This window comes from Thamnophis sirtalis, unplaced genomic scaffold (assembly GCF_051295495.1).
Source record: "Thamnophis sirtalis isolate CommonGarterSnake01/CBP01778 unplaced genomic scaffold, rThaSir2_p1.2 scaffold_3, whole genome shotgun sequence".
Lineage (NCBI taxonomy): Eukaryota > Metazoa > Chordata > Lepidosauria > Squamata > Natricidae > Thamnophis > Thamnophis sirtalis.
Window position 1 is genome coordinate 29986816 of NW_028261383.1, and position 27017 is coordinate 30013832.

Consider the following 27017-nt stretch of genomic DNA (forward strand, 5'->3'; position numbering starts at 1 on the left):
TCAGAAACCATCATGATTTCTCATCATTAGATGCTCTTTCCTGTTCATGTGAGGTCTCAGGATGATGATGTAGCATTTGGGGACAAAGATGCAGCACAATAAGCCCAGGCTGGAAGCTATAATGGAGAAGATCTGCACAGCCACTATGTATTTCCCTTTGGTGCTCAGATAGGTGGGGACAAAGGAAAGCCAAACGCTGCAGAAGACCAACATGCTGAAGGTGATCCACTTGGCTTCATTGAAGCTCCCTGGCAACTTGCGAGACATGAAAGCCACTATGAAGCAGATAGCAGCAAGAAAGCCCAGGTACCCAAGGGCAGAATAGAACATGGTGTCTGAGCCTTCGTTACATTGCAGGAAGATCTGTCCGGATTGAAAATGTAGATCAATATCTGGAAATGGGGGAGAGATTCCCAGCCATATCATGCAGATCCCCACCTGAACTCCAGAACCAGAGACGACAATAGCGTTGGGCAGACTTTTCCCCATCCATTTTCTCATTTTGCTGCCTGGTTTTGTAGCCAGAAATGCCACAACCACCATGATAGTCTTTGCCAGCAAGGAAGAAACAGCAACTGAGAAAACAACACAAAAGGTGACTTGTCGAAGAAGGCAGGTCACTCTCTTTGGGCGGCCAATGAATAGAAAGATGGTCAAGAAGGAAATCAGGAGAGAGACCAGGAGAATATAAGTGAGGTGCCGGTTGTTGGCTTTGACAATGGGAGTTTCTCGGTATTTAATGAAGATAATCAGAACCAAGCCAGTGGTTAGAGACAAAAAAGAGGCAGTGAGTGCCAAGATGACTCCCAAGTTTTCTTGATAGGACAGGAAACTTAATGTTTTGGGAACGCACTGATCTTGCTTCTTATTGGGCTGCTGGTCATCTGGACACTTTTCACAATGGGCTGCATCTGAAAAACACAGAAAACTGCTATCAAACTCTGCCATATTGTATACTGATTTCCTAAACTATTTACTGTTTTTCCTCTAATAAAAATTGTTTCATTAATTTCTGGTAATTTCCACTCTCAGTAATGGTCCTACAGAGCCCCAACACAAAGGTCTGGCTTCTGGAGCTTGAAAGATAAACAAGGGCGCATATAGAATAGCAGAGTTGGAAGGGACCTTGGAGGTCTTCTAGTCCAACCCACTGCTTAGGCAGGAAACCCTACACCACTTCAGACAAATGGTTATCCAACGTCTTCTTAAAAACATCTAGTGTTGGAGCATTCAAAACTTCTGAAGGCAGTCAGAAGTCCTTCTTTTCATTAAACTAGACATACACAGTTCCAGCAACCGTTCTTCATATGTTATGGCCTCCAGTCCCCTAATCCTCTTTGTTGCTCTTCTCTGCACTCTTTCTAGAGTCTCAACATCTTTGTTACATTACAGCAACCAAAACTGGATGCAGTGTTCTGAGTGTGGCCTTACCAAGACATTATAAAGCGGCATTAACACTTCACGTGATCTTGATTATATGCCTCTGTTTATGCAGCCTAGAACTGTGTTGGCTTTTTTGGCAGCTGTTGCACACTGCTGGCTCATATTTAAGTGATGTGGATGTTTAGGGCTCCTTTCTTGCCTTTAAGCCTCCTTCCTCCCTCCCTTCTTTCCTTCCTTCTTTCCTTCCCCTCCTCTCTTTGCTCATTCTTCCCTCCCTCCTCCTCTTTGCTCCTTTTTCCTTCCTTCCTTGCTTCCATATAAAAATAAAATATTGATCATATTAAACAAGACATTTCATTTTGTAACAGTGTGAAACTGCTAGGTGTGTAAGGTTGTGTCCTTCAGCAGATGCAGCCTTTGACAAACTTGATGGAGCTTGGAAGCTAAGCAGGATCTGGCTTGGTAGTGTAGTTTCCTTGTCCTTGAGCCACTTACCTTCCTGGGTGGAGATAGTTCCTTCCATACATGGAGAACAGTCATAGCAGCAGACTGGTGTTCCCTCTTTCTTAAGTTTCTTGTATCCTGGGAGACAACTAGAAGTGCATCTAGAAAACGGCACCTTCTAAACAAGAAAACCAGAGTAATCTATTTTAAGAGAATTTTTTCTATACATGGAAATTAGTTACAGACTAGGTTCACAAATAGGGTTAAACTTTTTTTTTGGCATTAATTTGGGTAATATGATTCACGGATTATGCACATTCACAAACACCATTGCCTGCTTTCATCAAATCTTTTGAGTGGAAAGTAACCAAATCTCAGGAGGGCTTAATGGGATGGATGAAACCAACCACCAAGATGGGTTTATCCTTCAGGGACTCTTGGCTCCATTCTAGCAAGAGGAAATGATGCAACCAGATGAGGTTGCCCTCCAGCTGCTCCTGGATATTAAGAATGTTTGAAGCTCTTCCCAGGATTAATAATAATAATCCCTAGGAGTAGTCCATTTTTAGTAGGATTTGGGTCCAGAACCCACTTGATATTCATGAGCAGCTGATGGCTCCTCAGGCCAGGTACCTTTAGCCTTCTTCCTCCTATGGTATTCTAAAAAGAGGTCACATGTGGTTTGACTTTTAAATCTCAATAGCCTCAGCTTGTAAAACTCCAAGTAGGAAACTCTAGGAATTGAAGTCCAAAGCAAGGGAAGTAGAAGCTTGTTTACTTCTATCTTAGTAATTTTGTAGGACAGCAAGGAATATGACCTGTCTAGACCCAAGAACAGTTTTTTCCCGAACACCATCACTCTGCTAAACAAATAATTCCCTCAACACTGTCAAACGATTTGCTAAGTCTGCATTACTATTACTATTAATCTTCTCATCATTCCTATCACCCATCTCCTCCCACTGCAGGACTGTAACTTTGTTGCTTGTATCCTTACGATTTATATTGATATTGATTGTTTCCTGATTGCTTACTTGTACCCTATGACTATCATTAAGTGTTGTACCTTATGATTCGTGACAAATGTATCTTTTCTTTTATGTGCTAAGAGCATATACACCAAAGAAAAAATTCCTTTTGTGTCCAATCACACTTGGCCAATAAAGAATTCTGTTGTTTTGTTCTCTACTGCTCTGCTCTGCTCTACACTACATTAATCTACTCTGCTCTGCTCTGCTCTGCTCTGCTCTGCTCTGCTCTGCTCTGCTCTGCTCTGCTCTGCTCTGCTCTGCTCTGCTCTGCTCTACACAACTCTACTGTACACTACTCTACCAGTGGTGGGATTCAAATAATTTAACAATCGGTTCTCTGCCCTAATGACCATCTGGGTAGGCGGGGCTCAGTGGTCATGTGACTGGGTGGGCGTGGCCAACCCAAGATCACTCAGGTTGATGAATGCTTTGCCTTAGCTGTTACAATGTAATAAGGGTTAACAGGAGAGGCAGTTTCTGTAAGCAGGTCAATAAAGATTAGGCTAGAAACAACACCAGAATGTTTCCTTCCTGCCTTTCTTACAGGATTAGCCCTGTAAAAGTGGAAAAAAACAAAAGGTGATTTCTTCCAACAACCCGTTCTCCGAACTACTTAGAAAGTTAACAACCGGTTCTCCTGAATAGGTGCGAACTGGCTGAATCCCACCACTGTACTCTACTCTATTCTATTCTGTCCTTGATTTATCTGCTGCTTCCAACATGAACCTCTATTTCCTTTCAGTACAGGTAATCCTCGACTTATGTCCACAATTGAGCCCAAAATTTCTATTGTTCAGTGAGATATTGGTTAAGTGAGCTTTGTCCCATTTTATGACCTTTCTTGCCACGGCTGTTAAGTGAATCACTGCAGTTAATAAATTACTAACCCGGTTGTTAAGTGAATTTGGTTAACCCTTTGGCTTTGTCAGAAGGTCACAGAAAAGGGATCACATGAACCTGGGACACTGCAAGGATCATAAATATGAACCTGTTGCAAAACATCTGAATTTTGACCTCATGATTATGGGGGAGGCTGCAAAGGTCATAACTCTGAAAAATGGTTAATTTTTCAGTGCCGTTGTAAACTTTGAACAGTCACTAAATGAACTGTTGTATGTTGAGGACTACCTGTAAAACCTTTAATCAGGCTCCAATTCTGAAAAGGCTGGAGTTACTTGCCACAAAATTACTTTGTCCTTTGAATTGTGCTTTTGACCCATAAGCAGCCTTAGATGAACCAAGATGAATAAGCTATAGCTTATTCCAGAAAAATGCTCACATTCCCACTCACGGCATTAGGTTTTTGAGAGGTCTAGGAGAACAACATGCTTTTTTCCCCTGGTAGAGCTGGTGAAGTCAAATTCTGGAGAGAGGTATTGTTAAGTTCTGGGCGAAAGAATGGAGGCTTGAGTGACTTCTGAAAACTCTTTATTCAATACTGCTTGTGAGGCAATGGAATTCTCTGGCTGACACAGCTTCTTTTATAGGAAACTGATCAGCCAAACAACCAATCAGGAGAGAGTATTTTCCCGCTCCAACAGAGAACCAGAATGAGAACTTCAACTGACAACTATACACTGTATACAATACATAACAGGTATGACAATAGATTAATTATAAAAGCCACAAGCAGCAGCTACCTGTTTAAATGACGCTGGCCATATGATGGCATTCTCATTGATGGAGAACTTGATTTCTGAAGAGGCCACATTTTCTATCTTTCCAATTTTCACGGCGCTATGAGATCCATTGGGAAGTATTGCCCACTGTACAGTATGAAAGTCAGCAACAGGATTTTGATTCTCATCCACATGAAAGTATTTTCCTGAAATATTATGCTGGAAGTCTCTCAGAAAACGATGAAACTAGAAAAACACAAATGGTTATTCCTGTACATTCTGACCTTCTCTCTGACAGGCCTGCAGCCATATTCCTTTTGGATCTTTGGCCTGCCACACTTTCTATTATTCTACTATGCTGTTTCTATAGAGGGAAAATGGGAGGGGGGATGGTACGGAGTTAAATGCTATGTAGACAAAATAAAATTCCTTTCTAGAAAGCCAAGGTCATCCTTTGTCTCTATACCTCTGCACCTGACCGGAACTGGATGGGTGAAACTGCCAGCATGGCAGTGGGAGATTGGACTATATGATGGACTTGTGGGTGTGGGGCAAGATTATGAACTTTCAACTGGGTGGGGAAAACCGAGAAGCTTTTAGATTCAGGTTTTCTCAGATGTGCCAACATGGCTCTCTTAATAAACTGGAACTTTGAGCAATACTTTGCCTTGGACTGTGATTTAATTTTGGATGCTATTTGGAACCCTGACATTCTCTTTTATGAAATGCCTAAGTACAGCTCACAAACATATTTGGCCTATAGCAATCATACTGTGAATACTCTTGCTGTGCTAAGTGACCATCTCACTACGGCTGCTTTATCATCCCTGGACTCAGGTGGGTTCCAGCACTCACTACTGCTGGTTCACTCATGGGCATGCCCCACACATGCGCTTGATGCGCAGTTCAATAAAAATTGTTCTGCACATGTGCAGAAGCAAAAAACAAGATGGCAGCACCTATGGTTCCACCCAGAGAACCAGTTTGTGGCCGTGGCAGGTCTGGGTCATTGCCGGTTCCAGCGATCTAAGCCGCCAAAACACTACCAGTTCGGCCAAACCCGGCCAAACGAGTAGGAACCCACCACTGGTCTCAGATGCCCACCTTTCCTTTCAGCAAAAGCACCATTGTCACAATTTGTCTTTTGGTGTATTATTCTATCTTCTTTAATGAATGTCCAAAAGGCACCATTTCTATTTTCCCAACCTTTGCAATTCTTGCTATACTCCTATCCTCCATCTTTTCCATGTTATTTAACAGAAGGAAACATGCTTTTTTAAAAAAAAAACACAAAAAAAAACAACCCTTTAATCCAGTGGTGGGATTCTACCAGTTTAACAACTGCGTGAAGTTCCCAGAAGATGACCTAATTAGTTTATGAGCCTCATGACAAAGTTCAGAAGAAATCCAATCATTTATTAGGATCGACATTCTGGCGTGGACTCCTGTGAAGCCAAAACTGTTTTTGCTTAATTGTGTTTGAACTTTACCCCTGTATCCCCTCCCTTCTGTCCTGCGTCATAATTCAGATTCTCCAACTAGGCTGTAGACATGAGATCTGACTCTGGCTGAAGGCATGCATGCATTATCATGCCAGCCTGATAATAGTCATGGCAACGCTTTAGAAGTTGACAAACTGGTTCACTGAGCATGCACTTCGCCGAAACAGGTGCGAACCGGTAGAATCCCACCCCTGCTTTAATCCCTTGTTTTGTGGTGGAGTTAGGGTGACTGAGCTGAGAGTTTACTGGCTGGATGCCCTTCCTGATGCCTAGGTGAAGTATGCAGCAGACATTTTCTATAAAGAAACATCTGCTGCTACCTAGGCTTGAACTCTCAACCTTCTGAGTGGGAGGCAAGCATCTTCACTGCATCACTGAGAAGGAAACATGCTAATATTGGGGTGCATATAAAAAGATGTTCAGCTCCAGCATTTTCCTTCCTGAAAATTCTCATTTGTACCATTTCACTTTCCATCCCTACACTTTGTGTAGATGTCTCTGTAACATGTCTCACAGGGCTATAAAAGCACTGTGAAGTGGTATACAAGTCTAAGTGCTACTGCAATTAATTAGAACAATTAATCAGTGGAACAGAATTTGCCTCCAGAAGTTGTGAATGTTCCAACACTGGAAGTCTTTAAGAAGATGTTGGATAGCCATTTGTCTAAAACGGTGTAGGATTTCCTGCCTAGGCAGGGGGTTGGACTAGAAGACCTCCAAGGTCCCGTCCAACTCTGCTATTGTACTGTGTTGTATTGTATTGCTATTTTTTGCATGGGGAAAATCTCAGATTCATCTTATGCTACTTCTGTACCCATTTAAGCTTCAATATACTCTTGGAAAAATAAATGGCTAGAGTATTTCTTTGCTAGATGACTGAGACATGTCAGAGTATGAATATTCATGGCTGGAATAGATCAGCCAATGGGGACTGAATTGAGATACGATAACAAGATCAGCCAATGAATAGGCATAGCAATGAAGTCAGCCAATGGGAACTTAAACAGATCTGAGTCTGTGCAGAGAATTGAAACAGAAACTTAAGCAATCTGCTGCTCTGAGAAGTAAACTAGCAGTCTGTCTGGGCTTGTCTGCTGATATGAAACTAATGACTTGTGCTTGCCTGTAACTCTCCTGCCTTGTGTTTACTTGGAAGAACCATCTGTTGGTATTGTACATTTATTCATCTATTCATATGTATATAAAGAAGTTACCGTATTTTTCGGAGAATAAGACACACCGGAGTGTAAGATGTACCAAGGTTTTGAAGAGGCAAATTTTTTAAAAAAGGTTTTTCACTCTGCAGATTTCCTAAAAATGACCCGTTTTTCATGAAAACCTGCCTGCTTCTTTTTTTAAAAAAATGGCCATGCAGAGCCTGTAGGAGGTTTGTAGAGAACTCCGGGGGAGGGGGCTGGGGGGGAAACATTGAGCAAAAAATGGCCCATTTTTCGCTCATTTCTACCCTCCCCAGCCACCAGGACCACTCTGAAAGCCTCCTACAGGCTCTGCATGGCCATTTTGGTGAAGGGGTGGGGTTTGGGAGCCAAACAAACGCTGTATTCAATGTATAAGATGCCCCCAGATTTTCAGTCTCTTTTTTGAGGGAAAATGGTGTGTCTTATACTCCGAAAAATACGGTAACGAATCCAGCTGAATCAGTTATCTATGCGTGCTTTCTAGATTTGAATTTATGCAACAAACTCTGACAAGACGGTTGACAGCACCATTCCACATCATGTCCCTCCCATGACCAAAAGATAACTGAGCAAACAACACAATTGAAGAAAGGCCATCGGTGAAACCTCAAGGAAAAGGTCTTACCTGCCATGGCTGTAACCCCTGGAGTAAAAGATGGCCTCCAACCCTCAATCTCCTCCTATTCAGTTGCAAAGAATAGGCAGCATTTAGGGCTTGGGATAATGCCTGGAGAGCATTGTAAATGCTGAAGGCATCTTCAGAGACGATTCTGAGCATCATTTCCCGATGTGCGACTTTCCACCTCTCCTTTTCTGTGAACCTTATCCAGAACTTTTTAGATAGCACAAGTCTTGAATAGAAGGGCAGAAATGCTGTTTTTGCAAGCTTTTCGATATTAACCGTGTCTAACTTAAAACTATGATAAGGAGCTTTTTTTCGGGCCAGAGTTGAAAAGGATAACAAAACATGTTTATGATAGAGATTAACATGTTTATAGAACAATCTGATCCCTATGTCTGTCAAGGCAGTGACAATCCACACTTTCTCCCCAAATCCTTTTGGATGATATTCAAATTTTGGAATCAACGATGCTAAGAAGATGGAGGCTTGTAAGTCCAAATAACATACAAAAACCTTTACTTCACTGTGAGCATAATGAAGGAATTTCCTAATTTTCCTCTCTTTATCTTGCAGTGGGATGCTTTGTGAGAAAGCGACACAAACCCCCCTTTTTATAGCTGCAAGCGTAAAAGAATTTCTAAACTTTTCCCCATCTTCATTGTCTGGAGCAAAGAGGCCGATCCACGTCCATCGGAAATGCAGAAGCAATTTGACCGTTGCTAAGTGAGGAGGTTCTTGTGTTGGGTTGATCCGATAGGAGAAAGGAAACTGATGTTTCTCCTTGGGAATCTGGTTGATAAGCCCGTAGGTGATCTAGGATAAAACAGAGAAGGTGTTTTCTTCTTAGGCACAAGGAGGAGTACAAAAATCTAAGGGCCTTTCCCCTTTGGAGGAGAATTATTTTTCTCTGCCCTTGAATTTCAAGCATGAATTGAGCTCTCTCTTGTCTTTTCTATGTTGACAGTCAGACCTGATTTCCCTCCAAGGGAAAGGAAAAATATGTCATTTTTAACACTCCTTGAGTTTAGCAATAGCAATAGCACTTTGACTTATACTGCTTCACAGTGCTTTTACAGCCTTCTCTAAGCAGTTTACAGAGTCAGCATATTGCCCTAAACAATGTGGGTCCTCATTTTACCCACCTCAGAAGGATGGAAGGCTGAGTCAACCTTGAGCTTGCTGAGATTTGAACTGCCAAATTGCAGGCAGCTGGCAGGCAGCAGAAGTAGCCTGCAGTACTGCACTCTAACCACTATGCCACCTCGGCTCTTGCTCTAAGTGGGAACAACAGGCAATATAATATGACAACTTCTGTTCAACTAGGTGCATATTGCTTCTGGATTCCTGCCAAGACAAAGGCATTGGAACTCCCCCTCCCCTCCAAAAAAGTAATCCCTTGGTATGTTTGAACCATCTTTATTAGCCAATGGGAAAATGGTTTCTTAAATAAAATAGCCAGTTTGGCCTAGTGATGAAGGCTAGAAAACATGGGACTGTGAGTCCCAAAGGTGCTTTTTCAAGAGGCAACTGGACTTTCTGGGTTTTTGTTTGAAAAAGCATCCAAGATGCTTTTTCAGTTCTGACTGGGTGGTGGGGTATGGAAGGGTTTATACTCCTTGCAGACATCTGATCATTTGAAATCTTTTAGTGAATCATTAAACCTCATCATCTGGAAGTTTATCTGTGTCCTCAGGGTCACCTGAGCGGTGCAAATGGGTGTAGAGCCTTCTTGGAACTGTTGAAAGGACTGTATTGTAAAGTGGAGATAGATGAAGTCATATCTGTTCCCCTCTGTTGAGGGAGGGCTGTTCAGTTTTGCTATAGATGGCCTCTTTGTCCCTTCTCTCAAACCAGTGGTCCTCTCTGTCCCAAATGTGGACTTTACCTCTTGAAAAAGCACCTTTGGGATAACCATGACCTGGATGACTGAGAATCCCCATAGACATGGGACTGTGAGCTCTTGTCCATCCTTAGGGATGAAAGCCAGCAGGCTGACTTTGGGCCCGTCACTTTCTCTCAACCCAACCCATTTCACCAGTGTTTTTGTTTGGGGAAATGGGAGGATGAAGGAGTATTAGGTATGTTCTCCATCTTGAGTTATCTATAGAAATCCCTTGCACTCCTGGAGGCTTCCTTTGGATGTGGCTGAATTAAGGGGGATAGTAATTTTATTGACATCCTTTCCCTTGGAGGAAACTCAGGTGACTGCAATGACTGGAAGATAAAGAAAGGAGGCACTGCAGGCAGTTTCACAAAGGGGAAGAATTGCCAACAAGAATGCAAATTTCATTTCAAGGCATGGTTGAGAGATCTTCAGCTCAGACATGAATAAAGGCAGCTGACCTGAATAGACATCAGTGGCAAAAAAAAAGGGAATACTGTGAAACAAGACTTATTTCTTTTTAAAAAAAAATGATATATACAGATGCCATATGGGAAAAACGTATTTAGATACATAATAAAAATATACCATTTCAGGGTCCTTTTCAAGTCTGCCATCTGGCTTCATTTGTATATTGTTGTGCACCACATACAGATAGTCCTTGACTTATGAACATTCATTTAATGACTGTTCTAAGTTATGGTGGCACTGAAAAAAAGACTTATGACTGATCCTCAAACTTACAATTGTTGCCGTATCCCTATGATCAATGATCAAAATTCAGGCAAATACACCTGGCTTGTTGTGTTTACATCAGTTGCAGAATTCTGGGGTCACATAATCACCATTTATGATCTTCTCAGGAGGCTTCCAACAAGCAAATTCAATGGGAAAAGTGAATTCACAATGTGATTCATTTAACCATCTTTTCTTTCAGATCTTTGGCCTGCTACACTTTATATTATTCTACTATTCATTGTCTATTGTGGGAAAATGGGAGGGGGGATTGTAAGGTGTGAGATGCTATGTAGCCATAACAAAATTCTTTCTAGAAAGACAAGGTCATCCTTTGTGATGGACTTGTGGGTGTGGGGGCAAGATCTTGAACTTTCAACTAGGTGGGGAAAACTGGGAAGCTTTCAGATTCGGGTTTCCCCAGATGTGCCAACATGGCTCTATTAATAAAATGGAATTTTGAGCAATACTTTGCCTCGGACTCTGATTTACTTTTGGATGCCATTTGGAACCCTGACACATGGTGATTCATTTAACAATTGTGGCAATTGTCTTCATCATATGTTCATACCTGTGGGATTTTGTAGATGCCCAACATGGTTGAAATACAGGTAAAGAGCTCAGAGTTGGTCCCTTCAAGCACAGCCAACAGTTTTTTGGGTCTTCCACATCTGTAGTTTGGGACGTTTTCCTGCCCTGTGGAAAGTGAATCCATCATGGCCTCATATGTCATTCTAGCACTGAAGAAATTCTCATAGATGCTGTAGCCCAGAGTGATGTTGGGTAAAATTCTTGGACTTTGGTTGATCAGATGAATGGTAAAAATGAAGGGCAGGATATGCCAGAAACTCTGAAAATGACTGCAAGTTAAGAGATATGAACAGGTCTAGGAGCAGAACATATTAGATTTTTGATGCATCTTTCAGCTTCAGTCATTTTTTTCTGTTTAATGTTAGTTGTAATTGATATTTGGGTTTTTTTAAAGTACAATTTTTAGTTTTTGTTGTGCGAGTCAGATGTTTGTTTTCTCCTTTCTTTTTTTGTTTTCTATTTTATCTTTGGAGATAAAGAGTAAATAAGTATGTTTTTAAAAAGAGATATAAATGGGTCTTCCTCCCTCAGTGCAGATATTTCTCTTCATTTCACAAAGCTTTGGTATCACACTCCTTTAATGGAATTTATAACTTATCCATCAGATTTCTATATTATCAGTCTAACTGAGACAGTTAATAAGGTCATACTGTGAAATCAACGAAATGGATTATGCTGAAAAATCAGTGGGTGATTTCCTGAATGGCACAGAAGGAGGTCCTAGCCCGATTTTGACGCCTGTGCCTAATATAAGCCCTCTTCCTAAAGTAAGCCCAAGTTAAGCCCCACCCACCATCTGGTTGTACAAAATGGGGTGAGGTGCAGGCATAAAACTCAAGGGAGGCAAGGGTGGGAGGGAGCTGCCCCATGCGCCCTGCAACTGCTTACCTCAGGACCAACACAGCCAGGCTTCCCATGTCCTGACACCTGTCGCTTCACTGCCCAACTTCTTCTGCAGCTGCTTCTGGCCAGATGTCATGAGGTGCATTGTGGCAGTGCTGCGAGTAGCAGGACACTGCAAGGCTCATCACGCTGGTGCCACCATGCTGGTGCTGCGAATGGCACCAGTGCAATGAGCATGGCAGCATTCTGCTGCTTGCACTGGTACCAGCGCAGCAAGCCTGGGGGTATCTTGTCACAAGTAGTGGCACCAACGTGATGAGCCTCGCAGCATTCTGCTGCTCATCATGCTGTGAGCATCCACAGAAGCTGGGCGGCAGTGTGACAATGTCAAGGCATGGTAGGCATGGCTTCAGTGGTCCTAAGATAAGCAGGAAAGACATCCCCCCAAATAAAACCTGGTGCTTATTTTGGGGCCGAAAAGAAAATAAGACCATGCCTTATTTTCAGGAAAACACAATAGTTTTTACTGGTTAGAGATTAAAGAATCCCAACATCAGAACTACGTTTTTTTTTCCTAGCAAGATACTAAATATACTCAAGAATTGACTGCTGAGTTTCTAAAACCCTCACACCATTTTTAAAAGAACTCAATTTTATGTAGAGCTCATGAATTCTAATATCTTGGCTTTGGGGGGAAATATTGTCTTTCAGATGGTGGATGAATTAAACACTCTTGCTTTAAGAAAGAATACTTCAGAAATGCAAAAATAACTCCAGTATTAGAAGAGACAACTATACAGGATGTAATAAATCTTAACTAATTCCTTTCTCTCCTCTGTTCCAATTCATTTATTTTCTCTTTCTGTTCTGATTAACCATCCATTACATTCCTTTGTCTGTAACACTGTAGTTACTGAGACTCCTCTCATTAATTGCAACAGAAAAAAAAGAACATATGATGTAGAAATCACAATTAGAAGGGAAAATAAAGGAGTTAGAAGAGATTCATAAAACCAATTAATGAAAACAAACATCGAAAGAGTGAAATAAAGTGAAACAAATATTAGATGTAGTGGAAACGGCAGAACTTTAAAAGAAAATGTAATAGGGCAAAGAAAATCATTTTGAAAATGCAAACCCACCAGGTAAATTTTGACAAATCAGAAAACAAAAGGAAGAACTGATAATGGAGATTAAAGGAAGAGAACAATTCATTATGTAGAAGATCAGAAATAACAGAAGTTGGAAAAAATGTAAGAAATTGTATTCCTGGGAAAATATTCATATTTGATATTTGGAAACCTCTACTGAAAAGTTAGAGGTTAAGGAATTTATGAAATAACATAGAGAAACATTAAGGTAATCGTTAACAGCTCAAGAGGTTAAACAAGCATTAATGAAGGTTAAAATCAGTAAAACAGCATATCCTGATGGAAGGTCATCTTATATTATGAAAAATTAGGAAAAAAAATTGGACCCACTATTGAAGATGATAGTTAAAATTCAGACAAGGAATTCAATATCCAAGACTTGAAAAGAGCCATTTATAAGATTAGTACACAAAAAAGGAACACCCAACATATAGACCAATATCTTTCCTAAATAAATTTGCTGAATATATCAGGAATTGTACTTGTGAAATTATTCCACAGAACAGATAGACTTCCAAAAATGGGGGTGTGGTGGGGGAAGCAACATGTCTACCATCAATCTACTAGAATTTATCAACATTAAGAAAAAGAGGACAGAAGTATTATTTCAAGATTTGAAAGAAGACTTTGAAAATTTAGAAAGTACATTTTTATTAGTGTTCTTAAACAACATGAATCCCTGAGTCTTATAAAGGAATAGATGATATCAAGTAAAATTGAAGGAGAGAAATACAGGGTGAAAGCTATATAGCAATACATTATTAAGAATTATGAAATCACAATCAATGTTCAATAAAAATAATTTTGTAAAAAAAAAGAAACTGGCTGAGAAATAACAAAGGATTGAGTGAAATATTTAGGATTTGTCAGGTTGCAATAAACATATATTTTAAATGTGAGTCATTATTTTCAATTGGTTATTGGTTCTTATTTCAAAACCAACAAGTTCCAGATACTAAAATCACAACAACCCCATTGACAAAAGCTTTATAATTAAATATAATTACAGATTAAAATTACAAATTAAAGATCTGGTTACAGATTCAAATATTATTCCACTGGACACAAGAAACAGATTAAAGGCCCAAGAAGAATGGTTAAGAGAAGGACGGAATTCACTCTTATTAATATATTTATAAATGACCAGAAAAAAATATTTCAAAGAAGAATGGAAGATGGTAGAAATTGAAAAATTTACACAGAATCAAGTTAATTGTTTAGGAAGTATTTACAAATGATTACTTTAATTTTAATCTTATTTATAAAAAAAAAACAAGTGTATGATAAAATGGAAGCAAATTTCCAAAGTGGCAATAAGAGTAGAACAATGAAACATTTTATGGAAAAAAGAGCAATAAGATTTACACCAAGCTGCATTTAAGAGATTGTATGTAATTCTTACATTTCTAAGATTCAAAAAGCATGCCATAATACATGTTGGAAATGCCAGAGAAAAGAATGAACGTTTTATTATATATTGTGGTTATTTAAAAAAAAAACTCTGAAAAGGATTAGAAAGAAATTCACTTCAAATTTTCAGAAAATTCCAAAAATAAGATTCAAATTAAAACCAGAAACATTTGGTAACTTTGACATCTTTCTATTTTTTTCTCCTGGTAATATTAGAGTAATAAATTTCTTTTGTGAAGCAATCTTTAAATTTCAGAAGGAATTCTCTAAAAATCAATTAGCTATTACAGTTATTTATTTAGTCATTTGATATTATAGCAGTTAAGATACTGATATATCTTAATATACTTTTGTCATAGAATAATATATTGCTTTATATTTTATCTACCTTTGAGGTAGAATTCTACATACAATAATATCTCAGTTTATTTTGTATATAACGTTTGCTTACTATACTCATTATATTAGTTATGATTAATAGCAATTACTTAGCTTTGCAAACATTTTATAGTTCTGTGCTAATCATACTAATTTTAATACTACAATCATTTTATTCATACTCTGTAAGGATCATTTAAATATGGAATTGTGTACATTTAATTTTTTTATTAATTCATGCAGAACAGTGACTGAAAAGAAATACACAGAATAAAATTATAAAGATAAGTTAGGACAGTATTCAATTTACCTCATTAAATCAGTAATATATTTTTACTTTAAGGTAGATGGAGAGAGAGAGAGAGAGAGAGAGAGAGAGAGAGAGAGAGAGAGAGAGAGAGAGAGAGATGAAATTCCCATAAATATACTGTTCTTCAGAACAGCTGAAATATCTTCTCTGTGATTTGAATTTCCTTCCGGATCTGAGAGAACATTTTTAGTGTTAACACATTAACTTGTGATCTTATCTGCAAAGGAAACAGAGCCTGAGTGGCCTACAAAATAGAACTGCTCAAATGCCAGAGGAAGGAAGGAAGGAAGGAAGGAAGGAAGGAAGGAAGGAAGGAAGGAAGGAAGGAAGGAAGGAAGGAAGGAAGGGCTTAATTATGCAATCATTTTATATTTCTCTGGTATTTATATTAATTTTAATACTTCAGTTATTTATATTCTGCACAGATCTCTTTTTTATATGGGATAGTGTGCATTTAATATTAGTTCATATGGACTGAAGGGTGAAAACACAAGAATAACATTATAAAGGTAACATGTGACATTATTCAATTTACTTCACCACATCAATAAAAAATTTTTACTTAAAGGTGTAAGAACTAACCACTTCCTAAGAATGTACTTTCCTTTAGACCATCTGAAATGGCTTTCTTGTAATGTGATTTTTCTTCTCAATCTGTCAGAGCTTTCTTAGTGTTGATTTTAAAAAAGAAAAAGAAACAGGAACTTTACTCAAAGTAAGAAGCCTCCACTTCTTTGAGAGGGGAAAGGAAGGGAAGGGAAGGGAAGAAAAGGAAAGGAACCCCTTTTCTTTGTCTTCAGCTAAAAGGACATTTGATGACTGTCCCTGGTATCACCGAGAGTCCTGTTGTGAAGAGCCAAGCAACTAGCTGCCCTTCCTTAAAGATTGCTGAAAAGGCTGTCAGGATTAATGCCACCTTCTACTGGATAATTGCAAAGGAAAACCCCTCAAAGGGCAGCTTTAAAAAGTGCATTATATAGACAAGATGAGCAGCACATCAATCAATCAAATAAATAAATAATGATGTTCACAGAGCAGAAGAAACCTTTTTCTTAAATAAGGAGGGGGGGAAGATGACAGGCAAGCAGCTGCTGAAAAGGAGACAATGGATAGAATAAAATCAGTTACCTTCGAAATGTTTTGTTTGAAGGCATGATGAAACTGTACGGTTCAAAACGAGTTATATACGTAGAGACGATTCCACTAATCAGGAAATGTCCTGGTTTGTACTGATTAAACATGTACCTCTCTTTTAACACATCGAACGGACAATTAATCTTCAACACTGTAGAAGGAAAACGGGACATCAGGAAAAGGAACAGCAGAAGCATTTGACATATCATGAGGGAGATGTTGCTATAGTTCTCTGAAACAGGCACCGCTCTCTTAGAGCGGTGAAAGGAGAAGCACAATTCTCTTGACAAAGAGCACAGCCACTCTGACTCCACAAAAGGAGATGAATCACACTCTGGCACACAGAAAGAGCAGCCTTTGGTTTCAGAGCTGCATAGTCCTACCTACAGATATCACCTTATGGTCCATATGGAGCTGGAGATATTTTGAAGCTTTTTTATGAGAATGTCTAAGTATTATTCAAGTTTGCTTGTTTAGGAATCTCTAATTATTTATTTCAGTGATTTCAATTGGGAATAGGGGTGTGTGGGCATCCCACAGGTCCTGCTGGAAGTAGAATAAATAGTCATGATTTCAATAATTATAAAGAGAGATGGAGCCACAGTGGCTTCTCAGCATGACGTGATTCTGCAGATGTTCAGCTAGAGAAACATTGTTTTTCACTTGTTTTGGGGGCCAACTTCAGGTTGAAGCATTTGATTGTTCCATCAAGGGACCTATTCAGGAAACTTTGACTCCCTGTTACTCACCAAATCTATTGTTGAGATTTGAAATATTATAATATACTAAGAAAGCTAAACAGCTTTTCATTAGCCAGGGAGAATTTAGATGTCCTTTCCACCCTGTCTTGGTAGGGATAAGACCCCTTCTTACATTCACGTCAGATATCTCATAATAAGTACAGTATAACAGGAAGGCAAATATTCAGGCCAACAATCAGAGGCACCAAATGTATCACTGAATAGAAAGGATGGCACATCCAAAGAAACTCCTTTTCTCCACAAAAGAGAACATCACAATGATTTATAGAGAATAGAATAGAGTGGAGTGGAGTGGAGTAGAGTAAAATAGAATGGAATGGAATAGAATAGAATAGAATAGAATTCTTTATTGGCCAAGTGTGATAGGACACATAAGAAATTTGTCTTCGGTGCATAAGCTCTCAGTGTTCATAAAGATATAGCAATAGCAATAGCAGTTAGACATAGACCACTTCATAGGGCTTTCAGCCCTCTCTAAGTGGTTTACAGAGTCAGCATATCGCCTCCACAGTCTGGGTCCTCATATAAGTGATAAATCATGATCATAATCATCATAAATATATTAATCATGAGTGGAGTCGAGTCGAGTCAAGTAGAATAGAGTAAAGTAAAATGGAATAGAATGGAATGAGTGGAGTGGAATGGAATGGAGTGGAGTGGAGTGGAACAGAACGGCACAGCACGGCACAGCACAGCACAGCACAGAACAGAACAGAACAGAACAAAACAGAATAGAATTCTATATTGGCCAAGTGTGATAGGATACACAAGGAATTTGTCTTTGGTGCATAAGATCTCAGTGTACATAAAGATATAAGTGATAAATCATGATCATAGTCATCATAAATATATTAATCATGAGTGAAATGGAGTGGAGTAGAGTAGAGTAAAATAGAATAGAATGGAATGAGTGGAATTGAGTGGAACGGAACGGAAGAGAACAGAACAGAACAGAACAGAACAGAATAGAATAGAATAGAATAGAATAGAATAGAATAGAATAGAATAGAATAGAATAGAATAGAATAGAATAGAATAGAATAGAATTCTTTATTAGCCAAGTGTGATAAGACCCACAAGGAATTTGTCTTTGGTGTATAAGCTCTCAGTGCACATAAAAGCTATAAGTGATAAATCATGATCATAGTTATCCTAAATATATTAATCATGAATGGAATGGAATAGAGTGGAGTGGAGTGGAGTGGAGTGGAGTGGAGTGGAGTGGAGTGGAGTGGAGTAGAGTAGAGTAGTAAAATAGAATAGAATGAAATGGAGTGGAGTGGAGTGGAGTGGAGTGGAGTGGAGTGGAATGGAATAGAAGAGAAGAGAAGAGAAGAGAAGAGAAGAGAAGAGAAGAGAAGAGAAGAGAAGAGAAGAGAAGAGAAGAGAAGAGAAGAGTAGAATAGAATAGAATAGAATAGAATAGAATTCTTTATTGGCCAAGCTCTCAGTGTACATAAAAGATATGTGATAAATCATTCCAGGATGCGAGGGGTCTGTAGATATTTTCACAGCCCACTTTTTGACTTGTGCAGTATACAGGTCCTCAATGGAAAGCAGGTTGGTAATTGTTTTTTCTGCCGATCTGATTATCCATTGAAGTCTGTGTCTATCTTGTATGGTTGCAGAGCCAAACTAGACAGTTATAGAGGTGCAGATGTCAGACTCAACAATTCCTTTGTAGAACTTTATCTGCAGCTCCTTCAACAGTTTGAGCTTTCTGAGTTGGCGCAGGAAGCACATTCTTTTTGATGATGTTTTTGATGTTAGGTGTCCATTTTAAGTCTTGAGATATGATAGAACCTAGAAATTTTGTCAGGTAGTGAGGATTTAATAGCTGCCAGTTGATGTAAGGTTGTAAGCTGTAAGCTGATGCAATGAGGATGATTCAGCATCACAGGTATCGCTGGTTTAAGACTCTGGTAGGGTCCACACAAGTTATTTACTGTTTTAAGAGATATCTATATATAGAGGGTGTATCTCTGTCTCATCATGTATCTAATTTCTCTCATTGTGTCTGTAGCTGAGTGTTAAGGGATTTATCTCCAGGTATATGTCTGTATATATTTGTATATAAACCACTATTAATTGTATAAAGGCCCTGTGTGCTGTGTTTTGCTCCTGGATTTATCTCATAATAATAGTCACACTGCCAAAACTCTGATGAATTGGAAGGTCTCTGCTGTGGTCACCATGAAAACGAAGCCCCTTCTTATAAATGTTGATATGTGACAGGGCGGAATCCATATCCTTTGAGCTTCAGTGGATAAATGTGGCAGTTGGTATGGAGGACGTGGCCAGTCAAACACCTGTATTTTCTGGAGGATTAAAAGTCTTCTTCTATCTTTGTCTAACTACAGCAGAGTCATAGGATGGCAATACTAACCTCTCCAATTTCCGTGAGTAATAGATGTATGTTACAAGCAAAGAGATTCCCACAAGAAAAATAAGATAGTGGTAGAAAAAGCAGGAGCAGATTTCCACACATTATGGTGGAAATTACCACTCTAAGACTACTTCTGAGTGATCTAAGTAGTAGCCAAAGAATCTTATCAAAGAATACCACTCTTACCAAAGGATAAAGTGCATATTTCTAATTTGAAAGCCATCAAGGCATCAGTTCAGGAAAATGTAAGCGCCCTTAACTCAAATTACTTATTCTTGACAACGTTAAATTTACAATTCAGCTTTCCAACTGTAGAGGGCCTCTAAGTGATGCCTTCACTCTTTACTTGAGCTCCCATCAATGAAGTATTGATCAATAAAGAGAAGTACATATCTTTATGTGAGTAAGTTTCCTGAACTAGTCTATCTGTTTCTAAATCTTTGCAGTGGAAAAGAGTCCAGAGAATATCAAAAGTTAAAGATAATAATAGCACTTAGACTTGTATACCGCTTCACCAGGGGTGGGTTGTTGCCGGCATTACTTCCGATTCGGTGCGTGCAAAAATTTTGCCGGTTCCAGCGACCCTGGCCACCAAGTTACTACTGGTTTAGCTGAACCAGTCTGAACCGGTAGGAACCCACCTCTGCACTTCACAGTGCTTTACAGCCCTCTCTAAGTGGTTTACCGAGTCATCATATTTCCCCTAACAATCTGGTTCCTCATTTTGCCCACCTTGGAAGGATGGAAGGCTGAGTCAACATTGAGTCTGGTGTGATTCAATCTGCCAAATTACAGGTAACCGGCAGTCAGCAGAAGTAGCCTGCAATACTGCATTCTAACCACTGCGCCACCGTGGCTCACAGATGGTTTTTACATGATTGTTTTTCCAGCCATTTGTACATGTGCGTGGATTCGATGCATGGACACAATGGGCTGGACTCCAAGGATGATGGGCACCATTCGTTTTTTGCTCCTGAAGATGTTCGTCTGTTGAGTTCTTTACATTCCCATGGGTATCGGATAGATTTATCATTGGTGGTTACTATGAGATTATGAAGTGTCTTACCTTGCTGGGTATCCATGGACTCATGGATTCCTAAATATTATTTATTACATCTATTATCTGGGTCTTTAATTGATATTTGTTTCTCTAGCGTGTTTTTGTTGTTGTTGTTGCCCATCTCATCATTTTTCTTTTTCCGGATGGTCAATCGTCCCTCTCAGTTACAATTCAGGGGTACACTATCCCTGCCCATAGCAGTGGCAGCCTCTCCATGAAAGGAGGAAGGACAAAACTGGCAAAAAAGGCAAGATGGCAATCACACAAATGATGCAATGAGAAAAAAAATTAATTATGTGTTACCCACTCCACCTTGCCTTTTAGACTGCCTAAGCAGGAACTGTATGGTTCAAAATGAGTTACACATGTAGAGACAATTCCACTAATCGAGAAATCTCCTTCTTTGTACTGATTAAACATATATCTGTCTTTTAACACACCGAGTGGCCAATTAATCTTCAACATTGTAGAAGGAAAATGGGACATCGGGAAAAGAAGCAGCAGCAGCATTAGACATGTCATGAGGGAGATTTTGCCATGGTTCTCTGCAACAGGCACCCCTGTCTTAGAGCTGTCAAAGTGGAAGCACAATTGTCTTGACGAAGAGCACAGCCACACCAACTCCACAAAGGGAGATGGAATGTAGTCTAGCACACTAAAAGAGCAGCCTTCCATTTCAGAGCTACACAGTGTGCAGCCAGGGGCATAACTTGGAATGCTGACACCAAATCGACACAGTCTATAACAGTGATGGTTAAGCTTTTTGTCCTTGCTTGGCCAAAGTGTGCATATGCAATATATGCACAACAGCCCCTCGTGTGGCCCGCCACTCTGTGCATACATGTGCGACCCCTTCCTGTACTTCCACCTCCCTTTACATATATGTGCAACTCCCCCCACCTCCCTGAAGCCTCCTGGGACCAAAACAGGCATAGCACTTCCCCCACCCCCTGAGAATGTGTGTGCGACCCTCACAGACATGTGTGTGCATCTCCTGCATACGCAGCAGAGACTGAAAAATCAGCTGGCCAGCAGGAGGCATGCGTGCATGCATGGTGGAGCTGAGCTGGGGTGATGGCTTGAGTGCCTGCAGAGAGGGCTCTGCATGCCACCTGTGGCACACATAGGTTCACCACCACGGGTCTATAAAAATGCCATATGGTTATTGTGGAGCTGAAGGTATTTTGAAGTTTTTATTTGGGAAGATACAAATATTTTTCAAGTTTGCTTGATTAGGAATTTCTAATAATGTGTTACAATTTTTTCAAGGACAATTGGGAATAGGGGTGGGTGGGCATCCCGTCGGATCTCCTATAAATTGAATAATTCACTTTTATTGCAATAGTTATAAAGTGATATAGAACTACAGCATCACTTGTTTGCAGATGCTCAGCTAGAAAAACATTTTTTTTTATTCTCCTGGGCATAATTCCCCTTCTTCCATCAAGGGACATATTCAGGAAAGTTTGACTTCTTTTTACTCACCAAACCTAATTTGACATGTTAAATTTGTAATATATTATGAGAGCTAAACAGCTTTTGTCTACTACTTACTTTTACTGTGAAAAATAGCAGAAAGAAAGGCTACTTGGAATGTATCAAAAGATTACACTTTCAAGCCACCTTATTTTGTATTTCCAATGTCTTTACAAATAATAAAACAGCATGATCAGACACCTTCCTGGTTTTTCATCATTAGATGTTCCTTTCTGTTCATGTCAGGTCTCATAATGATGATGTAGCACTTGGGGATAAAGACACAGCCTAGTAAACCTAGGCTGGAGGCCAGGATGGAGAAGATCTGCACGGCCACCATGTATTTCCCTTTGGTGCTCAGGTAAGTGGGGACAAAGGAAACCCAAACACTGCAGAAGACCAGCATGCTGAAGGTGATCCACTTGCCTTTGTTGAAGCTCCCTAGCAGCTTATGGGATATGAAAGCCACCAGGAAGCAGATGGCAGCCAGAAAGCCCAGGTACCCAAGGGCAGAGTAGAACATGGTGACAGAGCCTTCATTGCATTGCAGGAGGATCTGCCCTGGTTCGGAATGCAGGTCAGAATCTGGGAATGGGGGAGAGATTCCCAGCCATATCAAGCAAAGGCCCACCTTACCCCAGATAAGGACAAAACAATGAAATTGTTTTGCTAGTTTTGGCCAGCAAGGAAGAGATGGCAACCGAGAAAACAATACTGAAGATGCTTTGTCAAAGAAGGCAGGTCACTTTCTTTGGATGACCAATTAATAGAAGGGAGGTCAAGAAGGAAAGCAGAAGGGAAACTAGGAGGATGTAAGTGAGGTCCTGGTTATTGGCTTTGACTATGGGAGTTTCTCGGTATTTAATTAAGATAATCAGAACCAAGCCAGTGGTTAGAGACAAAAAAAAGGCAGTGAATTCCAAGATGACTCCCAAGCGTTCTTGATAGGACAGGAAGCTTACTGCTTTGGGAACACATTGAACTTGTTTCTCATTTGACTGCCTGGTCATCTGGACACTTTTGGCAGTAGGCTGCATCTGAAAAACACAATGAACTGCTGTAACTCCTGGGTTGAGTTCCAGGAAGTTGCCTCTGGGGATGTGGACAAGGCCATCCGAGCTGTAAGTGCCTCCACTTGTATTCTGGACCCGTGTCCCTCCTGGCTGGTGGCTAACAGCAGGGAGGTGACACATGGCTGGATCCAGGCGGTTGTCACCGCCTCCCTTCGGGAGGGGCACTTCCCCGCCGTACTCAAAACGGCGGTGGTGAGACCCCTCCTGAAGAAACCATCGTTAGATCCAGCCATTTTAAACAACTTTCGTCCTGTCTCCAACCTTCCCTTTATCGGGAAGGTTGTTGAGAAGGTGGTGGCCTTTCAGCTTCAACGGGCCTTGGAGGAAGCTAGCTATCTTGACCCCTTCCAGTCCGGCTTCAGACCTGGTTACAGCACAGAAACCGCTTTGGTCGCATTGACCGATGATCTCTGGAGGGCCAGAGATAGAGGCTATGCGTCCATCCTGGTTCTCCTTGACCTCTCAGCGGCTTTCGATACCATCGACCATGGTATCCTTCTGCGACGACTGCGGGAGGTGGGAGTGGGAGGCACTGTTCTGCGGTGGTTCTCCTCCTACCTCTCGGACAGGTCGCAGTCGGTGTTAGTCGGGGGGCAGAGATCGTCCCTGAGGCCCCTAACATGTGGGGTACCCCAGGGTTCGGTCCTATCACCCCTACTATTTAACATATACATGAAACCGCTGGGCGAGATCATTCGGAGGCACGGTATAAAATACCACCAATATGCGGACGATACACAATTGTATCTGTCCGCCCCGTGCCAACTCAATGAAGCGGTGGACGTGATGAACCAGGGTCTGGAGGCCGTTAAGAACTGGATGAGTGTTAACAAACTGGTACTCAACCCGGATAAGACCGAGTGGCTGTTGTGTTTCCCCCCCAATAATTTGGCTAATACACCAACGCTTAGGCTGGGGGGTCAAATTCTATACCCCTCAGATAGGGTCCGCAACTTAGGAGTCCTCCTGGATCCACAGCTGACTCTTGATCACCAGCTGTCGGCTGTGACCAGGGGGGCATTTGCCCAGGTTCGCCTGGTCCGTCAGTTGCGGCCCTACTTAGATCGGGGGGCTCTCACAACAGTCACTCGAGCCCTTGTGATCTCTAGACTGGAATACTGCAATGGGCTCTACATGGGGTTGCCCCTGAAGTGCATCCGGCGACTACAGCTAGTCCAAAATGCAGCCGCGCGAGTGATAGTGGGCGCACCGCGGTTCGCCCACGTTACACCTGTCCTCCGCGAGCTGCACTGGCTACCTGTTGGTCTCCGGGTGCGCTTCAGGATACTGATGACCATCTTTAAAGCACTCCATGGTAGTGGATCTGGGTACTTGAGAGACCGCCTTCTGCCGATTACCTCCCTAAATCGACCAATTAGATCGCACAGACTGGGCCTCCTCCGAATTCCATCTGCCAGTCAATGCCGACTGGCGACCACACGGAGGAGAGCCTTTTCTGTTGCTGCCCCGACCCTATGGAACGAGCTCCCCATGGAGATCCGCACCCTCACCACTATCCAGACCTTCCGCGCAGCCCTCAAGATCTGGCTCTCCCAGCAGGCCTGGGGATAGGCTCCTAATTACCCGCCCGAGTGTTTGATTGCTGAATGAAAGTTGGGTTTTATTATTTTTCTGTTGTTCACATATTGTTTTGTTTTGACCTTGCACCTCCCCTCCCCTGTGGTTGTAAGCCGCCCTGAGTCCCCTCAGGGAAAAGGGCGGCATATAAATCCCAATAAATACCTAAAATACCTAAATACCTAAATCTGCATTATCAGTGCCTTTTACCACCATAGGTCCAACTGCAATGTCATCGTGTGCTACAGAGAGAGCATTTAAGGGTTTGCTTTAAGTTCCAGGTGTCTCACACTGTCTGCTTATTTCCTGAAATGTTTGCTGGCTTTCCTATAATAAGAAAACTGCTTTGCTAATCCCTGCTAAGGTATGATTCCACTCTCAAAACTGTTCATGCATATATTGTGGCCCCTCGGCTACCAACAGAGCTAACAGCAGAGTCAGATGAGGAGGAGGTTGGGCCAGCTTCAGATCCTTTAGGAAACAACAACAGAGGCAGAGGCAGAGACAGGCCTCCCATCTTCCCCCAGGTGGAGAGGCAGCTGTCTTTGGGGCCTGAGCTGAGTGAGGGGGGAAGAACAGATTCCAGATATGCGTATGCGTGGAGAGGACAGCAAAGGAAAACAATAAGCTGGCTCTCAGGAGGGAAAGGCAGACATAGATGCTAGTCAGCCCCTCCCTGGCTGGGAAATAAATAGTGGGAGTTTCAGAATGGCTTGTTGTCACAGCCAACCATTTGTTTCTAATATATAGCAAACAATTCGGATTCCTTTGCCAGACCCAGGTTTGTTGGGACTAATTACATTTGATTTTTTTTATTTATCCATGTGAATAAAAGATTGTTACTGCCCTGTTATAAAAAGGGGGCTATTTTACTCATGAGTAAATGGCTTATCATTACATGCAAAGGCTGCCTCCACTACAATGGTCTTGCTTCTGGGGCATATTTATTTTTGTCATATTTAAGAAAGGAAATATTGATCATGTTTAAGAACATATTTAATTTTATGACAGAGAGATTGCCATGTTTGTTAACATTTTGTGTTCCTCCACACATGGCAGCCTTTTACAGACTTGATGGAGCTTGGGAGCTAAGCAGGATCAGGCTGGGTATGAGCCTCGATAGTGCTCCTTCCTTGCTCCTTAAGCACTTACCTTCCTGGGTAGAGATTGTTCCTTCCATACATGGAGAACAGTCATAGCAGCAGATTTGTGCCCACTCTCTTTTAAGTTTCTTGCATCCTGGGAGACAACTTGAAGTGCATCATTATTGTATTTGGGTCTTTTCCCTTGTAAGATTGAGATTGTCTTGGCAACATTTCAGTGAGGACTCACTCGCATCTTCAGGCTGGGTTTGGGCTTAAAGTGTGATTGGAGCTGCCGTCTTTCTATAAATCTTGGTGGGGGTGTGTGGAGTGCTGGTTTTGTTTCAGTAAGTGGAATGATTGGTTATGTGGTTGTATCATGATTGGTATATTGGTGCTGATTGGTGCTGACTGTATGTACATTGTTGTTTCATGTTGTAATGGCCTGGGTGGTGGGTGGGGCCTGTTTGGTTTCCAGATGTTGGTAGGCAGGAAGTATCATCACATTTATTTATGCTGTGGGGGTGTTTCTCTATTTCGATAGTTTCCATAAGGCGTCAGCTCGGATCACAGATTAAGCCGAAAACCCAGCCTGGAGATGGCGAGTGAGACCTTGCTGAAACATTGGCAAGACAATCTCAATCTTACATGGGAAAAGACAACCCCTGGTAAGCCCCAATTATGGGAGGAAGCTAACTGCTTCCATCATCTGTCAATCGGCTCGTCACAAGAGTCCATCACGACAGAAACCCAATTTTTTTTTTTACTGTTGCCTTTGTTATATTTGTATTTTTTTTATTTGTGCTGATAAATAAATAAAGGGAGACTAGTATAGATCTATTTCAAGCTATTTAGCTCTCATCAGCTAGCCCAGGTTCAAATCCCAGTAAGGGTGTGGCTAGCTGATGAGAGCTAAATAGCTTGAAATAGATCTATACTAGTCTCCCTTTTTTTATTTATCAGCACAAATAAAAAAAAACATGTGTGTGTGTGTGTGTGTACACGTGTACGTGTATATATATATGCTGGTCTTGTTGTATTCGGTCACACACACACACACACACACACACAAACATATTTCTCGTAGTTTTTCATGGGTATAGGTATACTGGTCTTGTTGTATTCTGGTCTATGTGTTTGTGTGTGTATGTGTTCCAGCATAACTCTGGAACGCCTTAAGCAATTGTAACTAAACTTGTTACATAGATGACTTACTCTCTGGGAAAAAGTACTGTGGGGATAAGAGACGTTGTCATGGTAACAGCTTCACAATACTCCACAAGGGGGCTCCCTCTGGTAAGGGGGAAAATCCAACATTAGAAATTACGCTTGATCCAGGCATTTTCCTCTTATAAATAAATACCCAG

The 27017-nt window shown here is 41.0% G+C and overlaps 1 protein-coding gene across 1 annotated transcript; it reads right to left on the bottom strand.

Moving 5' to 3' along the window:
• Window positions 1–25748, bottom strand: LOC106544079 (vomeronasal type-2 receptor 26-like). The gene is made up of 9 exons (XM_087708158.1): window positions 25721–25748; window positions 24751–24810; window positions 22344–22502; window positions 16229–16385; window positions 10989–11277; window positions 8320–8613; window positions 4499–4723; window positions 1879–2005; window positions 1–911 (listed from the first exon to the last, which is right to left on the bottom strand). Exons 1-9 carry the CDS (start codon window positions 25746–25748, stop codon window positions 1–3), a joined length of 2250 nt encoding a protein of 749 aa, XP_087564284.1.
• Between the last annotated feature and the right edge of the window lie 1269 nt (window positions 25749–27017).

Coding starts and splice junctions, on each gene's coding strand:
- LOC106544079 (XM_087708158.1), bottom strand. CDS start 25,748: ATGGAAGGAACAATCTCTACCCAGGAAG. Junction 8,614..10,988: donor GCATCTACAAAATCCCACAG/GTATGAACATAT, acceptor GTTTTATCCTAG/ATCACCTACGGGCTTATCAA. Junction 4,724..8,319: donor TTCATTATGCTCACAGTGAA/GTAAAGGTTTTT, acceptor GTGTTTTTCTAG/TTTCATCGTTTTCTGAGAGA.